General features: G+C 42.8%; 1 protein-coding gene across 1 annotated transcript in view; it reads left to right on the top strand.

The window, feature by feature from the left end:
• Positions 1-740: 740 nt before the first annotated feature.
• The window catches only part of VWF (von Willebrand factor), a 185105-nt gene continuing 167149 nt past the window's right edge, over positions 741-18696 (top strand). The window contains 6 exon segments of the mRNA XM_032221125.1: positions 741-937; positions 1915-1972; positions 4197-4346; positions 6310-6412; positions 6613-6821; positions 12848-12972. Coding sequence (XP_032077016.1) covers positions 905-937; positions 1915-1972; positions 4197-4346; positions 6310-6412; positions 6613-6821; positions 12848-12972 — 678 coding nt within the window. The 5' untranslated portion in view covers positions 741-904.

Consider the following 18696-nt stretch of genomic DNA (forward strand, 5'->3'; position numbering starts at 1 on the left):
TGCAAGATCCTCATTCCCACCACACTCCAGGGGATGGATATTGCAAAATCCCCATTCCCACTCCACTCTGGGGCCAGCCAGAGGTGGCATTTGCCGGTTCTCTGAACGACTCAAAATTTCCGCTACCGGTTCTCCAGAACCTGTCAGAACCTGCTGGATTTCACCCCTGGTCCAGGGTCAGTCCTTAGCCACTTCTATTACTGTATTCAGCAATTGTCATTGCACAGGTTTTTTTGACTCACTTAAACTAGATAAATGCATCGAGAGACAACCCAAGAAATGTCTAATTTATGATCCATTTACACCATCCGGACTTTAGAACTTAGAATCCTAGGTCTTTAAGGGGTCTCAGAGAACTTCTAGTCCAACTCCCTACTAATTTATGATCATATATCATCCCAGTCTTGCAACCCTCCAGTGATGGAGCACCCACAGCTTTTGGAGATAAGCCTTTCCAACTTGTCAATTATTCTCAATGTCAGGAAATTTCTCCTTACTCCTAAGTTGGTTCTCTGTTTAACAGGCTTCCACCCATTCCTTCTCCTCCTGCCCTCCAGTGCGAGCTAATCCAGCATTTCCCCCCTTCCATTTAACTGGCTTTCACATCTTACTTGTCATACCCAAACAGATTTTTTTTTTTTGTCATTTCAAAGGTTGATCTGTCCTGCAAAAGTATTTAATACGACTTCCTTTCATTGTTTCTTGCGCACCATTAAAGCAGTTGATTTTCCTGATCACAGCATTGTGCTAAGCGCCGGGCGGAAGCAACAGCCCGCCTTTATCTTCCCTTCGAACGAACAAGAGTTCCTGCTCGAGTTGTACAACTGGGGATAAATAGCCGGCAAGGCCAGTCCAATGTAGCCTCCTGCAAGGGAGTGGGCTCCGATCGCAGGGAGGCTGATTAATGATGGACAACGGATCCTGGCACAACGCAAAGGTATCTAAGCTGTTCTTCATCAAAGAGGCCACATGGCCAATGCTTCATGTTGAGTGTTGGCCAGTAGGCCAACTCTAACTCCAGGTTCTGTGGATAAATGTGAGGAGGGGAGATATTTAAGATGAATACTGGCTTATTGTCCTGATTTTATTCAAGGCAAACAAGTCTTCCAAGAATAAGGATTGGTCAACAGCCATGTACTTTTAATGAAACAGCATTCTTGATGAACAATGTGTTGGGTGCAGTGATCATTCCTGAATGTTGGATAGGAGTAGAATCGTTAGAATTTTGGATAGGAGCAGAATTACTAGAACTTTGGATAAAAGCAGAATCGCTGGAATTTTGAATCACTAGCAGATTGTTAGTCTTGCCTTGGGTGTTAGATTCCTACTTGGCAGTCAAGTTCAACTAGATAGTTTCTCCTAGGTCCTACAACAGGATTCTTGTTAAGGTTGCATTGAGCTCAAAGTAGCTTAACTTGCTCTGATTTGTGATTTAAATAACAACAACATTCTAATTCTACAAAAAACCCACCTACTTGGAACAGCTTATATCCTCCGATGTTACCTTAACAGTTCCTAAGTTCTTGGTTAGGACTCGAGCTGTTGAGCTACCAACCAGCCCCAAAGGCTGTGAATCTCACCAAAGATTAACCGGTAATAATAATAATGCTCCCCTGGGGCTTGCCTTATTTCTAGGACTTTTTGGACTATTGTATTCAGAAAATGTTGAATTGACCACCAGCAATATTTCTATACAGATTTCAAATTATTTCATTGGGAGAGTTGAGTTGACTAGGTGTAAATGCACATGAATGAAAGAGGGGAAAAAAGGCAATGGATAGGATTTTGCTGGGCTAACATTCTGTCCCCCCTTCCTTGGAGCAAATCCAGTGTAATCCAACGATCATAGGATTCTGCTGCACAGTTGGGATTTTTCTCCTAATTCCTCTCTTTTTTTCAACAATTATTTCATAGATGATTGGATCCAGATTTTTACTACTGCTGCTCTTAGCTCTGCCTGTATCAACACTGGGTAAGAAATCCATCATTTGCCCGCTTGGTTATAGCAGTTAGCAGTTAGACTTATATACCGCTTCATAGGGCTTTCAGCCCTCTCTAAGCGGTTTACAGAGTCAGCATATCGCCCCCACAGTCTGGGTCCTCATTTCACCTACCTCGGAAGGATAGAAGGCTGAGTTAACCTTGAGCCGGTGAGATTAGAACTGCTGAACTGCAGATAACAGTCAGCTGTAGTGGCCTTCAGTACTGCACCCTAACCACTGCGCCACCTCGGCTCTCCTTATAGCATACCTAGGTTATGCTATCATCATGGTAGTCTTGTTCAAACAACCAGCACCATTAGTACATGCTCAGTGTGTGGTCACGCTGTAAAATATTGTGGCCTGTTACTGACTGTAATTGTTCCCTGCAATGACCTGGTACAAAGGATTGCAAGTAATTTGAATCCAGGCCTTTGTTAGACTAGAGTAACAGAGTTGGAAGGAACCTTGGAGGTCTTCTAGTCCAACCCCCTGCTCAGGCAGGAAACCCTACACTACCCTACATCTTCTTAAAAACTTCCAGTGTTAGGGCATTCACAACTTCTAGATGCAAGTTGTTCCACTGATTAATTGTTCTAACTGTTAGGTCAATCAGTCAATTGTTATTGATTTTCCTAACCAAACGCAGGGTCCTTGAGGAAGTCCTGGCAAACCACAGAGCCGTTAAAGAGTATATTAACGAAACTTGTGATTTCCTAACTTGACCTACTGTCAAGCCACAGAGGGAAGGATCACTGCTGTTTATCCTCCTTTTTTCCCCTCCCAAATCTCTGGGCTTTGCTAAAATAAAACTTTGGGGCAGAGAGAAACCCCAAGAATTACTTTGCTCCTTGATTTTTCTCCATTTTCTCCGCAGCTCATGGTTGCCACATTCAGTGAAAAACATGCCCATATCTTATTCTGACTTCATTTCATGGAGGGGTTGAGAGTAGGGCAGGCCTACCGTGTTTCCCTGAAAATAAGACAGGGTCTTATTTTCTTTTGACCCCCCCCCAAAAAATAAGCGTTTGGCCTTATTTTCAGGGAGGTCTTATTATTTTTTTGAGAATTTTTTTATTGTTTTAATTAAACAGAAAGAAAAAAAATCGTCTTTCGTTACATCTTGTTGAAAGCGTATCGATTGGTTACAAATATATTCCGTGCGTTTCTTCCACAGTCCCTACATATACTTCATTTAAATCATGTTGTACATTTTAAATCAAGAAAGAAAAGTTATACATTTTACTATCCCTGTACCTTAATTCTCATTTGGTTACTATTGTTTAAACATGTTTTTATTTAGAATCATTTATATTAGAAGACACAACCAACTACTGGCGTTCATTTGCAATTTCAATAGATCTCCAATACCGTTACACCTTTATGACATGTTCTAAAATTAATTCGGGTTAAGTAGGGGGGGGGTCTTATTATTTTTGAGGTGCAGAAAGCGTTGAGCATGGTCACCTCATGGCTGCTGCTGTTTTATAATATTTTTCAGGGAGGGCTCATTTTCGGGGAGGGCTTATTTTAGCGCATGTGCTAAAACTAGCAGGTGCTAGTTGTCACCTACAAAGCCCTTCATGGTATTGGATCTGGGTACTTGAGAGACAGCCTACTGCCAATTACCTCCACTAGGCCAATAAGATCCCATAGATTAGGCCTCCTCCGAATTCCATCAGCCAGCCAGTGTAGACTGGCAACTACCCGGAGGAGAGCCTTCTCGGTGGCTGCTCCGACCCTCTGGAACGAACTCCCCGTGGAGATTCGTACCCTCACCACCCTCCAGACCTTCCGCGTAGCCCTTAAAATCTGGCTGTCCCGACAGGCCTGGGGCTAAAGACTTCAACCCCACTCGAATGGTATGACTGTTGCGCTTTTTTAATGATGTATTGTCTTCATGTTTGTAACTTGTTTGTCCTTCCCTCCCCCTGAATCGTGAGCCGCCCTGAGTCCCCTCAGGGAAAAGGGCAGCATACAAATAAAGTAAAATCTAAATCTAAATCTAAAAGCCCAGTTGGGCTTATTATCCGGGGAGGTCTTATTTTTGAGAGAACAGGGTATTACAAAATGTGTGACCAGCTGTGTTGAGTTTGGATTTTCTAGTTTAAATGCCGAGGGTTCCTTGATACTCATCGCCTCGTTTGACAACGGTAGAACTTCATAGAAGGTTCTATGGCCCTGGACATCCTACGCTAACGAATCACGATCTTGCAGGGCAAAAAGATTTCTTGCCGCCATTTGCACGCTGTAGCCTTTTTGGAGACGAACACATCAAAACCTTTGACGAACTGATCTATGATTTTGCTGGAGATTGTAGCTACCTGCTTGCTGGAGACTGTGAAAAGAGATCTTTCCTCTTACTGGGTGAGTTTTCAAGCCAAGTTTTTTAATTTATTTTTCGTTACATTTTTTTTAACTTCTTTTGTCAACAGAGGGTTGTCCTGGTTTTTTTCCCTCCCTTTAGATCTTCTATTATGCTTATTACATTTTACATCATATTTCCATTTCACATTTCAGTCATCTTATTTTTACCCCATATTCTCTCTTAATTTACGTTTTTCTTCATATATAAACAATTGCCCTTCAAAAGCTAATCAATTTTGAACTTTAAGTTTTGAATATACGGTGGAATGTTTCTTGAACCTTGTCTGAAGTTTTTGGAAATTAGAAGAACGAGCAGTTCAGCTAAATATAAGGGAGCTTGCTTGGAGATGGGAGCTGTTGAACAAAATATAGAATGTAGAATAATAGGGTTGGAAGGGACCTTGGAGTTCTTCTAGTCCAACACCCTGCTTAAGCAGGACACCCTATATTATCCCAGACAAATGGCTGTCCAGTTTCTTCTTGAAACCATCCAGTGTTGGGAGCATCCAAAGCTTCTGGAGGTAAGCTGTTCCATCAATTCATTGTTCTCAGGAAATTTCTCCTTAGTTCTAAGTTGGATTTCACCTTGATGTTCTTTCAACTGTTACTTCTTGTGTTGCCCTCAAGTGTTTTGGAGAATAGGGTGAGCTATTCTTCTTTTTGATAGTCCTTCAGGTGCTTAGAAGACTGTTATCAGTTCAACCTAGTCCTTCACTTCGTTAGACTAGACATACCTCATTCCCTCAATGGTTCATTATATGCTTTAGCCTCCAGACCCCTTATTAACATTGTTTAGAATAGAATAGAATAGAATAGGATAGAATAGGATAGAATAGGACAGGACAGGAATAGGAATAGGAATAGGAATAGGAATAGGAATAGGAATAGGAATAGGAATAGGAATAGGAATAGGAATAGGAATAGGAATAGGAATAGGAATAGGAATAGAATAACAGGGTTGGAAAGGACCTTCGAGGTCTTCTAGTCCAACTCCCTGCTTAAGCAGGAAACCCTACACCACTTCAGACAAATGGTTATCCAACATCTTCTTAAAAACTTCCAGTGTTAGAGCATTCACAACTTCTGGAGGCAAATTGTTCCACTGATTAATTTTTCTCACTGTCAGGAAATTTCTCTTTAGTTCTAAGTTGCTTCTCTCCTTGATTAGTTTCCACCCATTGCTTCTTGTCCTGCCTTCAGGTGCCTTGGAGAATAGCTTGACTCCCTCTTCTTGGTGGCAGCCCTTCAGATATTGGAAGACTGCTATCATGTCTCCCCTAGTCCTTCTTGTCATTAAACTAGATATGCCCAGTTCCTGCAACCGTTCTTCATATTCATAACTTCATGTTTTAGATAAAATAGATTGCATGTATGATAATATTCTGTGTCTTCTTTCTTTTTAATTACCAATGTAAGTCTATCCATTTCTGCACAATCTAGTATCTTAATTATCTGTTCGTCTTCATTTTTTCAATATTGTGCAAATATAATACTCCCTGCTGTTAAGACATGTAATATCAAATACATACTTTTCTTATCAGGTTTTTCCAGATATTATGCTTAATAAAAACAATCCAGGTTTAAAATCTACATGTTTCCCTATCATCTTTTCTAACCACCTGTGTATTTTTGCCCAAATTTTGTTTGCTTTAAAATAGGTCCATCACATATGATAAAATGTGTCCATTTTTTTGGGTTATGTTTCCAACGTCTGCTAGACATACTTTTAAATATTTTAGCTAATCTAGCATTTTTTAAAAAAGAAAATGGATGAACTTTTGATTTGGATGGCCTTGAAGATTTTGCACAATTTCTGGGAAGTAAACACAATGAAGAGCTGGTATTATACTAAATAAAAGCAATAAGAACAATTGCTTCTCATAATTTACCCATAATTGTTAAAAAGGAGAGCAAGCCAATGATTGTTAGTAAAAAATGTGGCTAACCTTTTGTTTCATTTCAGGTGACTATCACAATGGGAAAAGAACCAGCCTTTCTCTGTACCTTGGAGAATATTTGGATATTCATGTGTTATTAAATGGCACTGTGACTCAAGGTGAAAAAAGGTAAACATTTCGGTCACGTCGACATCAGTACAGAGAGTCCTTAACTTACAACTCATTCATTTAGTGGCCATTTGAAGTTGCAATGGCACTGAAAAAAAGGAAGTTGAGGGCTCTCTGTATTCCAGAATCGAAAGCAGTGTGTTCTAATTCTGCACCAGATACTAAGGGAATCTCTCACTTCCTCTTGTTAAAAAAAAAAGGATTTTGATACCGTATGCCTCAAACGGAGTCTTTCTGGAAAAGGAAGCTGGGTATTATAAGCTCTCTGGTGAGGAGCATGGCTTCGTGGTGAAGATTGACACCAGCGGGAATGTCCTTCTGAGCCTTGCAGAGAAACACTATAACAGGACGTGTGGACTCTGTGGGAATTTCAACAAATTTGCTGAAGATGACTTCATGACACAGGAAGGTGAGTATTCAGTATGTGTTCTGGCCTAGGCTTCCCCCAAAAGCACGAAGCAGAGGCCTGGTCCCGACAAAACCCCTTTTATTAAATGAATGTTAATTCCTTTCATTCAAATTTAGCAAGGTCTGGCAAGGTCAGTCTTTCAAAGGATTATTTATGACCACAGACCAGTGGTGGTCTCAGGAGTCAAAGAATAGATAGGGGCAGGGCCAGCCAGAGGTGGTATTTACCAGTTCTCCAAACTATTTAAAATTTCTGCTACCGGTTCTCCAGAACTGGTTTCAATTTTTTTTAGAACCTCTTCTGTAAGTGTGGCCTGCTTTGTGGGAGTGGCTTGCCGGCCATGTGACCGGGTGCAAGTGGCTTGCCGGCCATGTGACCGAGTGGGAGTGGCTTGCCGGCCATGTGACTTGGTTGGCGTGGCCAACTTGTAAAATGTGGTGAAACTCACTTAACAACGTTTTTTGCTTAGCAACCAAAATGTTGGCTCAGAAACTCTGGCATTTGAAGCATGCAAGTCTTAAAGCTATCAAGTTACAAGACCCTTGCACCCCTAACCCTTTAGAAAAAAAACCCAGGGGTGTTCGAACTTGACAGCTTTAAGACTTGTGGACTGTATCTTTCCCCTGGAGTGGGGAGGGAATGGAGATTTTGCAGTATCCTTCCCCTGGAGTGGGGAGGGAATGGAGATTTTGCAATATCCTTCCCCTGGAGTGGGGAGGGAATGGAGATTTTGCAGTAACCTTCCCCTGGAGTGGGGAGGGAATGGAGATTTTGCAGTATCCTTTCCCTGGAATGGGGATTTTGCAGTATCCTTCCCCTTCCATGCCCAACAAGTCATGCCCAACAAGCCACACCATGCCCAACAAGCCATGCCCATAGAACCTGTAGTAAAAAAATTAATCCCACCACTGGGCTGGAAGGCAAATGGCAGGTGATGAGTGACCTTTTAGGGTAGGTTTTGCCCTATGTACAGCCGCGACAGGAGTTGGGTTTGAGACCGCCACAAAAATGTGCCTCTAAACGTCTTGTAACCTCTACTTTAGGAATGGCTGTACAAAGTTTAAGAATTTTAGCGTATCTGATTAAGGCTCCAGGGCAGCTGGGCAGGAAAAAAAGCTTACTGGAATAAAACAGTTGTGTCATTTGAAACCTTTTGTATAGAGTCAATACATTAACAAGCCAAATGGGAAAGGTCTATGCTTGTTATTTTTGATTCTATTCCAGCCCAGATGATTCATTATACCTGAGAAACATTTATTTCTATTTTTTTTTTAAAAAAGAGATGGAATGTTGGCTCCGTTTAAGAGTGCTGCATCCATGATTAGTGGAGGCTGGAAACGAGCCTGTTTCCATATTTCCATAATTTCCAGGAGGCTTAGCAGTAGCAATAGCAGTTAGACTTATATACCGCTTCATAGGGCTTTCAGGCCTCTCTAAGCGGTTTACAGAGTCAGCATATCGCCCCCACAGTTTGGGTCCTCATTTCACCCACCTCGGAAGGATGGAAGGCTGAGTCAACCTTGAGCCGGTGAGATTTGAACCGCCGAACTGCAGCTAACAGTCAGCTGAAGTGGCCTGCAGTACTGCACTCTAACCACTGCACCACCTCGGCTTCCATTTTTGCCCTCCCGGAGCCTCTGTGTGGGCCCTGCACTGGCCATGTGGAGACTCCTGGGAGGAGAGGGAAAGGATGGGCGAGGCCATCCAGTCCTTGCAACTACCCTTTCTGTGAACCAGATCTAAAACTAGCATCTAATTCGCCCAAACGGTGCGAACCAGCTGAATCTCACCCCTGATGCCGCCCCTCCAGTGGTGGGATTCCAAATTTTGTACTATTGGTTCTGTGGGCATGGCTTGATGGGTGTGGCTTGATGGGCATGGCAAGGGAAGGATACTGCAAAATCCCCATTTCCTCCAGATCAGCTGGGACTCAGGAGTCAGAGAATAGATAGGGGCAGGGACAGCCAGAGGTGGCATTTACCAGTTCTCCAAACTATTTAAAATTTCTGCTATCGGTTCTCCAGAACTGGTCAGAACCTGCTGAATACCAGCTCTGCGCCCCTCCCTCTGGAAAGCCACAAAAGGTGAGAATCAGGGCAAGCTGGTTAAGACCCTTCTACTCTACTTCCTGCCATGGTTGAAGATGCAAAGATGGGAGTCTCCAGCAATCTTTGCAAGATGGAAACTATTTGAATATTCCCTCTTCTAGAAGTCCTGAACTCCAGAGATTCAGCTTTGAAAGAAAACAAGGAGCTTTCATTGAATGTCTCCTGGGAACATTTCTCAATGCCCTTAGATGGTCCATCCTCTCTGACTTCAACTTTCTTCAATCCTTTGGTGCTCTCTGAACTTGGTGGTTTTCTTGCAGCTGTTTCATAACCCAGCTAGATTGTTCATCACCCAACTAGTTGGGTGATGAAACATCTGCACGAAAACAACACGCTCAGGGAGAGCACCAAGGTTGAACTAAGTTGGGTGATGAAACATCTGCAGAGAAAACGAACAATCTCAGAGAGCACCACCAAGGATGCCACAATTCAACCCTGAGCTGCAAATATTCTCTCCCATTGGGGTTTCAATTTTTATTCCTTATTCTTTTGATTTTCAAAAGAGGACATGAGTACGGTGGCCACCCAAGTATCTGAATTAGCTTTGTTTTTGAAAATGCTTCTAGTTTTCAAATAGACAGGCTTTAAAAAGCCTCTGGCAAATAATGTTGGCACATCAGGGTTTAGTCTGGAAGGTTGCCAGTGTTCCAGCAAAAAAAGAAGGACGTGGTGGCTCAGTGGCTAAGATGCTGAGCTTGTCAATCAGAAAGGTTGGTAGTTTGGCAGTTCGAATCCCTAGTGCCTCATAACGGAGTGAGCTCCCGTGACTTGTCCCAGCTTCTGCCAACCTAGCAGTTCGAAAGCATGTCAAAAATGCAAGTAGAAAAATAGGGACCATCTTTGGTAGGAAGGGAACAGCGTTCCGTGCGCCTTTGGCATTTAGTCATTCCGGCCACATGACCACGGAGACATCTTCGGACAGCGCTGGCTCTTTGGCTTTGAAACGGAGCTGAGCACCGCCCCCTAGAGTCGGGAACGACTAGCACATATGTGCAAGGGGAACCTTTACCTTTACCTGGGTGTGGAGAGGGTTGCAAAAGTAACCACCAACCTTTAGTCTTCTGGGGAAAGTTTGCTGCTCATTGTGAGAACTATTGTGTGAATAGTTTGAGTGGTGGCAGCTGTGTGGTGTAAATGCTCTAGAAAATCTGTATTTGCTCCCAGGCACTAGACGATGGTGACTCCATATGTTTCCCTCTTCAAGGTCTGAGTCACTTTTCTGGTTATACTTCTTGGGAGGAAGGTCGGTGAATGAGCAGTGATAAACATGCTGGTATTATTTTTAGGAAGGAAACTTCCAGTTTGCTTTCTCATGGGAAAATAAAATACCCTGCGTAAAACCTATTTGAAGCTTAATTGTTCTTTTTTTAAAATAAAAGATAATTGCAGTATTTTTCTGCATCTCTGATCAGCTAGCAATGGGTCTTCCCCCCCCCCCCCCAGGCAGGAATAGAGGAACTAAATTTACAATCCGTTTCTCCTTCTTTTTTTAAACCAGTTCTTCTTTTTTAAGAAATTGTTTGGGTTTCTGAGGTTGTTGCTACAGATAGTCCTCAACGTACGACCACAATTGAGCCTGACATTTCCGTCGCAAAGAGAAACATTCATGTAGGCAAATTTTGCCCATTCGACGACCCTTCTTCCCACACGTGTTACGTGAATCACTGCAGTTGTTAAGTGAGCCACACAGGGGTTAAGCGAATCTGGGCTCCCCGTTGATTGGCTCGTCAGAAGGTCACAAAAGCGGATCGCATGACCCAGGGACACGGCGATCATCACAAATAGGAGACAGTTGTCAAGTGTTCAGATATGGATCACATGACCACAGGAATGTTGCAACAGTTTAAATTGTGAAAAGCAGTTATAAGTCACTTGTTCAGGGCTGCTGTAACTTTGAATCAGGGGTGAAATGGTACCGGTTCGAGCCGGTTCGGCCGAACCAGTAGCAAAAATGCTACTGCCTCGCTTGAACTGGTGATAGAATAAATGAAACCGATGGTCAGCTGTGACGCACGATTTATATTAGCTAAAAAGTAGAATTTCCTGCTTACTGTGTTGTGAAGTGAGGGAAAAGAATATGTGTACAGTATTCCTGCTGTCTGAGGCCACTCCCGATCCATCATAATTATTCTTAGGACAATTCTTTTGATGTTTTCTTCTGCTTGCATGTATAAGCCCGGTCTCAAACTCTGTGAGATGCAATTCATCTGTTGCTATTCATTGGCTAATTTTGTGGTTTTGTTGCGTGCTGTATTTTTTTCTAGGTCAGTGTTTTTCAACCTTGAGCCACCCAGAGTTTTTGGTTATGAGATGGGAGGCAAATCAATTTCATAACAATCTATATACTGTATATAAAAATGGCTGTGTGTGTCTGTCTGTTCCAGCATAACTCTGGAACGCCTCGAGCAATTTCAACCAAGCTTGGTACACAGATGACTTACTCTCTGGAAACAAATATTGTGGGGGTAAAACTCCCCTAAAACCTCTTGGGGTATTTGTTCTGTTAAGATACAGCCTCTTGTGCCTTAAAATGACTTCTACTGTGCACTGTGGTGGATTTTCCATGGTAACAGCTTCACAGTACTCCACAAGGGGGCTCCCTCTAGTAAGGGGGAAAATCCAACATTTGGTCCGGACATTTCCCCCCTATAAATAAATAAATACCCGGGCAATACTGGGTTATCGGCTAGTAAATAATAAACAAAAAAACCTTGGTCACTTGATGTATGGACTTCAACTCCCAGGGTTCCCCAGCCAGCTAGGAATTCTGGGAGTTGAAGTCCACACATCTTCAAGGGACCAAAGTTGGGAAATATTGTTCTGGGAGAAAGTTTATGTTTGTGTGTGAGTCTTATTCCAAAAACTTTGTAACTTCCAGGCTGATGTGATGGGGGCTGTGCTCTCACAATTAAGTCAGGAAATTTCCCCTGGGGCCTGAGCTGCACCACTTTCCTTTATACGGTTAGAAACTGAAGCCAACTCATGAATTAAATCCTGAGTATCTTACGCAATTAGAAGGGTTTCCTAGAAACGCAAGAGCCCCGAGTGATTTTTGTGAGTTGATCTGTTGGAAGAAATGTCCTTCTGGGTTCAGTTCCAAGTGGGGAAAAAGACACTGGAAACATGGTGGCTGATTGGAAAGATGGTTTTAATGGTGGACAAGATCCCATGCCTTGAAGATGCTGGGTGAAGGGAAAAAGGGGGCAGAGATGCTGAGAGTGCCTCAGTTTTATGCCCTGTCTGGGCTTTTGAATTTGAGCCTGTATTCTGATTGGTTGTCAGACTCCCATGGGGCCATGCAGGCGCAACTTTGTAGGCTGCCATGAGTCCCAGGCTTGGTTTAGCCTTGCTGGGTGATGTAATCCTCCCAGGTGCCATGTGGTGAGATGCAGAGGTTGGTTCCCACCGGTTTGGCTCGATTCGGCTGAACTGGTAGAAGTATGGCGGCAGGGGTGAAAACCAGCAGGTTCGGACAGGTTCTGGAGAACCGGTAGCAGAAATTTTGAGTAGTTTAGAGAACCGGTAGCAGAAATTTTGAGTAGTTTGGAGAATTGGTAGCAGAAATTTTGAGTAGTTTGGAGAACGGGTAGCAGAAATTTTGAGTAGTTTGGAGAACCAGCAAATGCCACCTCTGGCTGGCCCCAGAGTGGGGAGGGAATGCGGATTTTGCTTCTCCATTTCTCATCCAGGGGAATTTAACATTCTGCCTTTTTAATATTTCCTAAAATAATTCATTTTTCTAGGAGAGGGGTGGGTGCTAACTCCCTACAGAAAATTTGGGGAAATCTCTTTTAAGGAGAATGATAGGCTTTGCGTTGCAATGTAGATCTCTCCCGAACCCATTATAAGTGTCTATTAACAAGGGAATTCTAATCACAGGATCACATCCCGTTGCCCTTTCTCTCCTGTCCATTTCAGGGATATTGGAAGAGAACAGCTACAATTTTGCGAACTCCTGGGCCATGAGTAACCAACAGAAGAAGTGCCAGCGAGTGATGCCTCCAAGCTACACATGCAACATTTCCTCAGAGGCTGCAGAAAAGGTTTGTGTAGCAGTGCGAGACTCAGGGTCCTCCCTTATTCAAAATAACAACAGGGACGGGGTAGGGGGAGTTGGAAACCTCCAGAAGATTTCAAAACAGGTAGTCTTCGGTTTACAATGGATCATAAAGTGGCTACTTCAATGGCACTGAAAAAAGACTTCTGGTAAATAGTGCATAGCAGAGACATCACCCTGCCAACAAAAGTGTGTATAGTTAAGGCTATGGTTTTCCCAGCTGCAATGGATTGCTGTGAAAGTCGGACCATAAGGAAGGCTGAGCGCCAAAGAATGGAGGCCCTTGAACTAGGGTGCTGGAGAAGACTCCAGCGAGTCCCTTGGACTGCAAGGCGATCCAACCAGTCAGTCCTAGAGGAGATCAACCCTGACTGCTCTTTAGAAGGCCAGATCCTGAAGATGAAACTCAAGTGCTTTGGCCACCTAATGAGAAGGAAGGACTCCCTGGAGAAGAGCCTCATGCTGGGAAAGATGGGAGGGCAAAAGAAGAATGAGGTGGCTGGATGGAGTCACTGAAACAGTTGGTGTGAGCTTAAATGGACTCCAGAGAATGATAGAGGACAGGAGGGCCGGAGGAACGTTGTCCATGGGGTCACGAGGGGTTGGACATGACTTTGCAACGAACAAGGACAAAATAGTGCATTGATTCAGGGACATTCTGACTGGCTGTACTTCTGAGTCTTCTGTTGTCAGACTGACAGTTCTATATTTTGGGGGTGGGGGGGTGTTTGCCCGCTTGTAAATGCAAGGCAAATGCCCTCCAGGGATCAATAACTAGGAGAGATTTGCAAGAAAGAGGAGCTGAAAGGCGGTGGTATGATCGTCACAAACTTTATTAAATGTAAATACTTACAGGAATAAACATGCAGTGCTCCTGGGAATAGACATGGGGTATGTGTGCCATGTTCTGCCATGGCATGTTGGTGCCAGCGGGCAGGATTTAAAGCTTTAATACCCCACACCCTGAGCATTGATTAATCGTGGGCACAAAGCAAACAATTAAAAATGTATGAGTAACTAATAAGCTTATATAATGCCTTCCTTGTGAAGTCCTCAGTGCCTCAGCAACTGGCCTTACTTCCATGTGTATCCTCAGATAAGCACTTAATAGATGAGAGAGAGAGAGAGAGAGAGAGAGAGAGAAATAGAATGAGATAGATTGAGATTGAGTGAGATAGAGAGAGAGAGAGAGAAATAGAGAGATAGATAGATGATAGATAGTGAGATAGATAGTGAGATAGTGAGATATATATAGAGAGAGATAGATGATAGTGAGATAGATCGATAATGATAGATGATAGATAGATAGATAGATAGATAGATAGATAGATAGATAGATGATAGATAGATAGATAGATAGATAGATAGATAGATAGATAGATAGATAGATAGATAGATAGATAGATAGAGACAGTTAGTGAGGTAATGAGATAGAGTGAGATAGATTGATAGAGATAGAGATAGATAGATAGCGAGATAGATTGATAGAGATAGATAGTGAGATAGATAGATGATAGATGATAGATAGATAGATAGATAGATAGATAGATAGATAGATAGATAGATAGATAGATAGATAGATGGATGATAGATAGAGATAGATAGGTGGGTGGATAAGGATGGATGCATGGATGGATGCATGCATGGGTGGATAGACAGACAGACGGATGGATTGATAGAGTGAGATAGATAGTGAGAGATAGTGAGATAGATAAATAAATAGATGGGTGAATTGATGGATAATAGACAGATAGTGAGATAGATAGTGATAGATAGATGATAGATAGATAGATAGATAGATAGATAGATAGATAGATAGATAGAGATAGATAGATAGATAGATAGATAGATAGATAGATAGATAGATAGATAGATAGATAGATAGATAGATAGAGATATTCAGTAGATGGATGGATGGATGGATGGATAATATAGATATAGATATATAGAGAGAGATAGAGATAGAGAGATAGAGAGATAGAGAGATAGAGAGAGAGAGAGAGAGAGATAGAGAGATAGATAGATAGATAGATAGATAGATAGATAGATAGATAGATAGATAGATAGATAGATAGATAGATAGATAGATAGAATAACAGTTGCTATGTCCTGGGATCACATGATCCCCTTTTTCTGCCTTCTGTCAAGCAAAGTCAATGGGGAAGCCAGGTACAGTTAACAACTGAACAACCGCAGTGATTCACTTAACAACCATGGCAAGGAAGGTTGGTAAAACGGGGCAAAAACGTATTTAACGAAAGCCTCACTTGGCAACAGAAATCTTGGGCTCAATCGTGGTCCTAGGTTCGAGGACTGCCGGTCTGTGAGCCACCCACTTCAAGAACGGCAGGAGGTGCTCACCCTAAAATTCCCTTCCCCCCGTTCCCTCCCCCCCCACAAAAAAGTAGCACAAATGATAAAGAATCCCCCCAGAAGAAAATCTGAGCAAGGACAGACGCTCTCTGAATTCTGCACATTCAGAAGACATCACGGCATTGTCCGAAAATCATTTGCTATCAAAGCAGAACATTGTTCTATTAATAGGGCCCTGGCCATGCCAGACCCTGCTGGAGAATTTCATTTTCCACAAAAGAAAAAGAGTTTTCTTTGTTTGCTAATTTCGGCCTTGGCAACGCTGGGCTGCTCCTACCACCACTGTTTGTTTCAGGGTGCCCCACTCAGCTGCTGAGACCCGGGCACAATAGCCCTGGCTCAGGCTAAGGAATTTCTCTTCTCATTTCTCAGCCTCTGCAGGTCTCAGTGCAGAGAAGGTGGCTTTCAGGAGGCCTTCTGGGCCCTTGCGGTGACTTAGAATAGAATAACAGAGTTGGACGGGACCTTGGAGGTCTTCTAGTCCAACCCCCTGCTCAGGCAGGAGACCCTGTAATATTTCAGACAAACAGTTGTCCAATCTCTTCTTTAAAACTTCCAGTGTTGGAGCATTCACAACTTCTGGAAGCAAGTTGTTCCACAGATTAATTGTTCTCACTGTCAGGAAATTTCTCCTTGGTTCTAAGTTGCTTCTCTCCTTGATTAGTTTCCACCCATTGCTTCTTGTTCTACCTTCAAGTGCCTTGGAGAATAGTTTGACTCTCTCTTCTTTGTGGCAACTCCTGAGATATTGGAAGACTGCTATCATGTCTCCCCTGGTCCTTCTTTTCATTAAACTAGACATACCCAGTTCCTGCAACCGTTCTTCATATGTTTTAGCCTCCAGTCCTCTAATCCTCTTTGTTGCTCTTCTCTGCAATCTTTCTAGAGTCTCCACATCCTTTCTACATCATGGTGATCAAAAATGGATGCTGTATTCCAAGTGTGGCCTTACCAAGGCATTATAAAGTGGCATTAACACTTCACGTGATCTTGATTCTATCCCTCTGTTTATGCAGCCTAGAACTGTGTTGGCTTTTTTGGCAGCTGCTGCACACAGCTGGCTCCCATTTAAATTATTATCCACTAGGACTCCAAGATCCCTCTCACAGTTACTGTTGTTGAGCTAGTTACCACCTATACTATACCTTTAAGGCAGTGGTTCCCAAACTTGGCAACTTTAAGACTTGTGGACTTCAACTCCCAGAATTCTCCAGCTAGCTCTTCTGGCTGGAGAACTCTGGGAGTTGAAGTCCACAAGTCTTAAAGTTGCCAAGTTTGGGAACCACTGCTTTAAGGGATGGCTTGCCTCGCCTTGGAAGTCAGAAGTGTCCTGATTGGAGACTTGAATGAGCCAAAGGGTAATTGCCAGACAGGATGACCAACTCAACTAGGCTAATGGGTTTGTTAATTTTGAATTTTGTTAAATGTTAGTTAAGGTCCATTTTAATTTAATGAATGAGTATTCTGTAGCAGTGATGGGCTTAAGCCTATGATTCTATGATTTAAAACCTGGCCCGGGTGGGCAGAATGAAGCTATGGCCTTCTTTCAATAGAAGATAATATCTAAGTCAGGGTTAAACTGTGGAGTCCTTGGTGCTGTCTGAGTTCGATTGTTGGCTTGTGGACCTTCAATACCAGACTTTTCAGTACTAAAAAGGGAGTGGGGTTTGCCCTTTGTTTAAATATAATATCTTGGCTTGTCAGTGTTGGTAGGGGTGTTGTTTACTCCTTGGTAGTTCCTTGATTCGACTGTTGTTTACTCCTCAATTGTTTTTCTGAGTTGGTAGTTCCTTGATTAGGGCATTGTTTACCGCTTGATGGTGTGTCTGGTCTTAACCCCTGCTTATCTCATTGTTGATTTCTAGTGAGGAAATGTCCTGGTCTTTCTGTCGCCTTTTTATTGTCCGTTTTGAATGATGTGTAAATGTTGTTTATCTCTACGTGCCTGTTGATGGCTGATTTGTCTAAGGGCCAAGTTTCCACAAATTCCTTATCAATTTTTGGATTTAGCTTTAGTCTGCTTATAATTGACCTGTTGAAATGATGATTGAGTCTGAGACTCAATCATCTGTCCATATGCTGGGAGATTAAGGAGTTTTCATCATGCCTTCTGACTGCTAGTTGGTTCTCATGGATGCATTTTGTTAGTCTTCTGTATGTCTGTCCTACATACTGGCTGTTAGTCCCAATTTACTTCCTGGACTCCTGGGACTTTTGATTTACTTAAGATGTTTGGGAGAACTTCGATTGGTTTGTGTGGATTCGTTGGATTGTGAGACCTTCTTGGCAAGCTAGTCTGCTAAGTGCCCCCTTATATTAAGATTCCTGAAATGAGGGTAGGAATTCAGCCACAAAACATTTTCTGGGGATGGGCTGCTACGTCTTTACCAAAGACACAATTTCAATCCATGGCTGCAGGCCTGATATACTTCTGAATATAGTCTTGCGTCGGTGATTTATTTATTTATAAAAAATTTAAATTTACAAATTTAGAGCTGAGGTCAGGAGTGTGTTTCAGCAGGCACTATTGCCAGTTCGCTCATGTACACGCTGTGGGCGCACACTTGATGCATGCTGTGTACATGCACAGTGCAATTAAAATTGTTCTGTGCATGCGCAGAACTGAAAAAGAAGATGGCGGTGCCTATGGTGCTGCCCAGAGAACCAGTTTGGGGGCATGGCAGGCCTGGGTCGCTGCCGGTTCCAGCACCAAACCACTACCAGTTCGACCAAACCAGTCTGAATTGCTAGGAATCCACCACTGGCCAAATGATTGAGAAATGAACTGGGATTTGAAATAAGCGTAGAGGGAAAAAAACCTAAGTGAAACCCAAAGAATAGAATAGCTAAGCTGAGAATCGTGGTGGTGCAGTGGTTAAAATGTGGTACTGCAGGCTACTTCTGCTGGCTGCCGGCTGCCTGCAATCTGGCAGTTCGAATCTCAACAGGCTTAAGGTTGACTCAGCCTTCCATCTTTCCGAGGTGGGTCAAATGAGGATCCAGATTATTGGGGGCAAGAGGCTGATTCTGTAAACCGCTTAGAGAGGGCTGTAAAAGCACTATGAAGCGGTATATAAGTGCTATAAGTGCTATAAAGTGCCCTTTAAGGTAACTGGAATGCCTTTATTTAGCCACTTTGTTGGCTTAAGGAAATAGCTCGTTAGATGTTAGGTTTAGGTTAGGTTTATTGGTTTTGTATGCCACCCACTCCCGAAGGACTCCGGGCGGCTCACAATAAACAGAGGAGGGAATAAATAAGACAATACAAACAATTTTAAAATTCACAACAGTCACAATTAAGACAGGGCTGGGTGCTTTAACAGCCCCCAGCCTGCCG

The sequence above is a fragment of the Thamnophis elegans genome, chromosome 7 (genome assembly GCF_009769535.1).
Source record: "Thamnophis elegans isolate rThaEle1 chromosome 7, rThaEle1.pri, whole genome shotgun sequence".
NCBI lineage: Eukaryota > Metazoa > Chordata > Lepidosauria > Squamata > Colubridae > Thamnophis > Thamnophis elegans.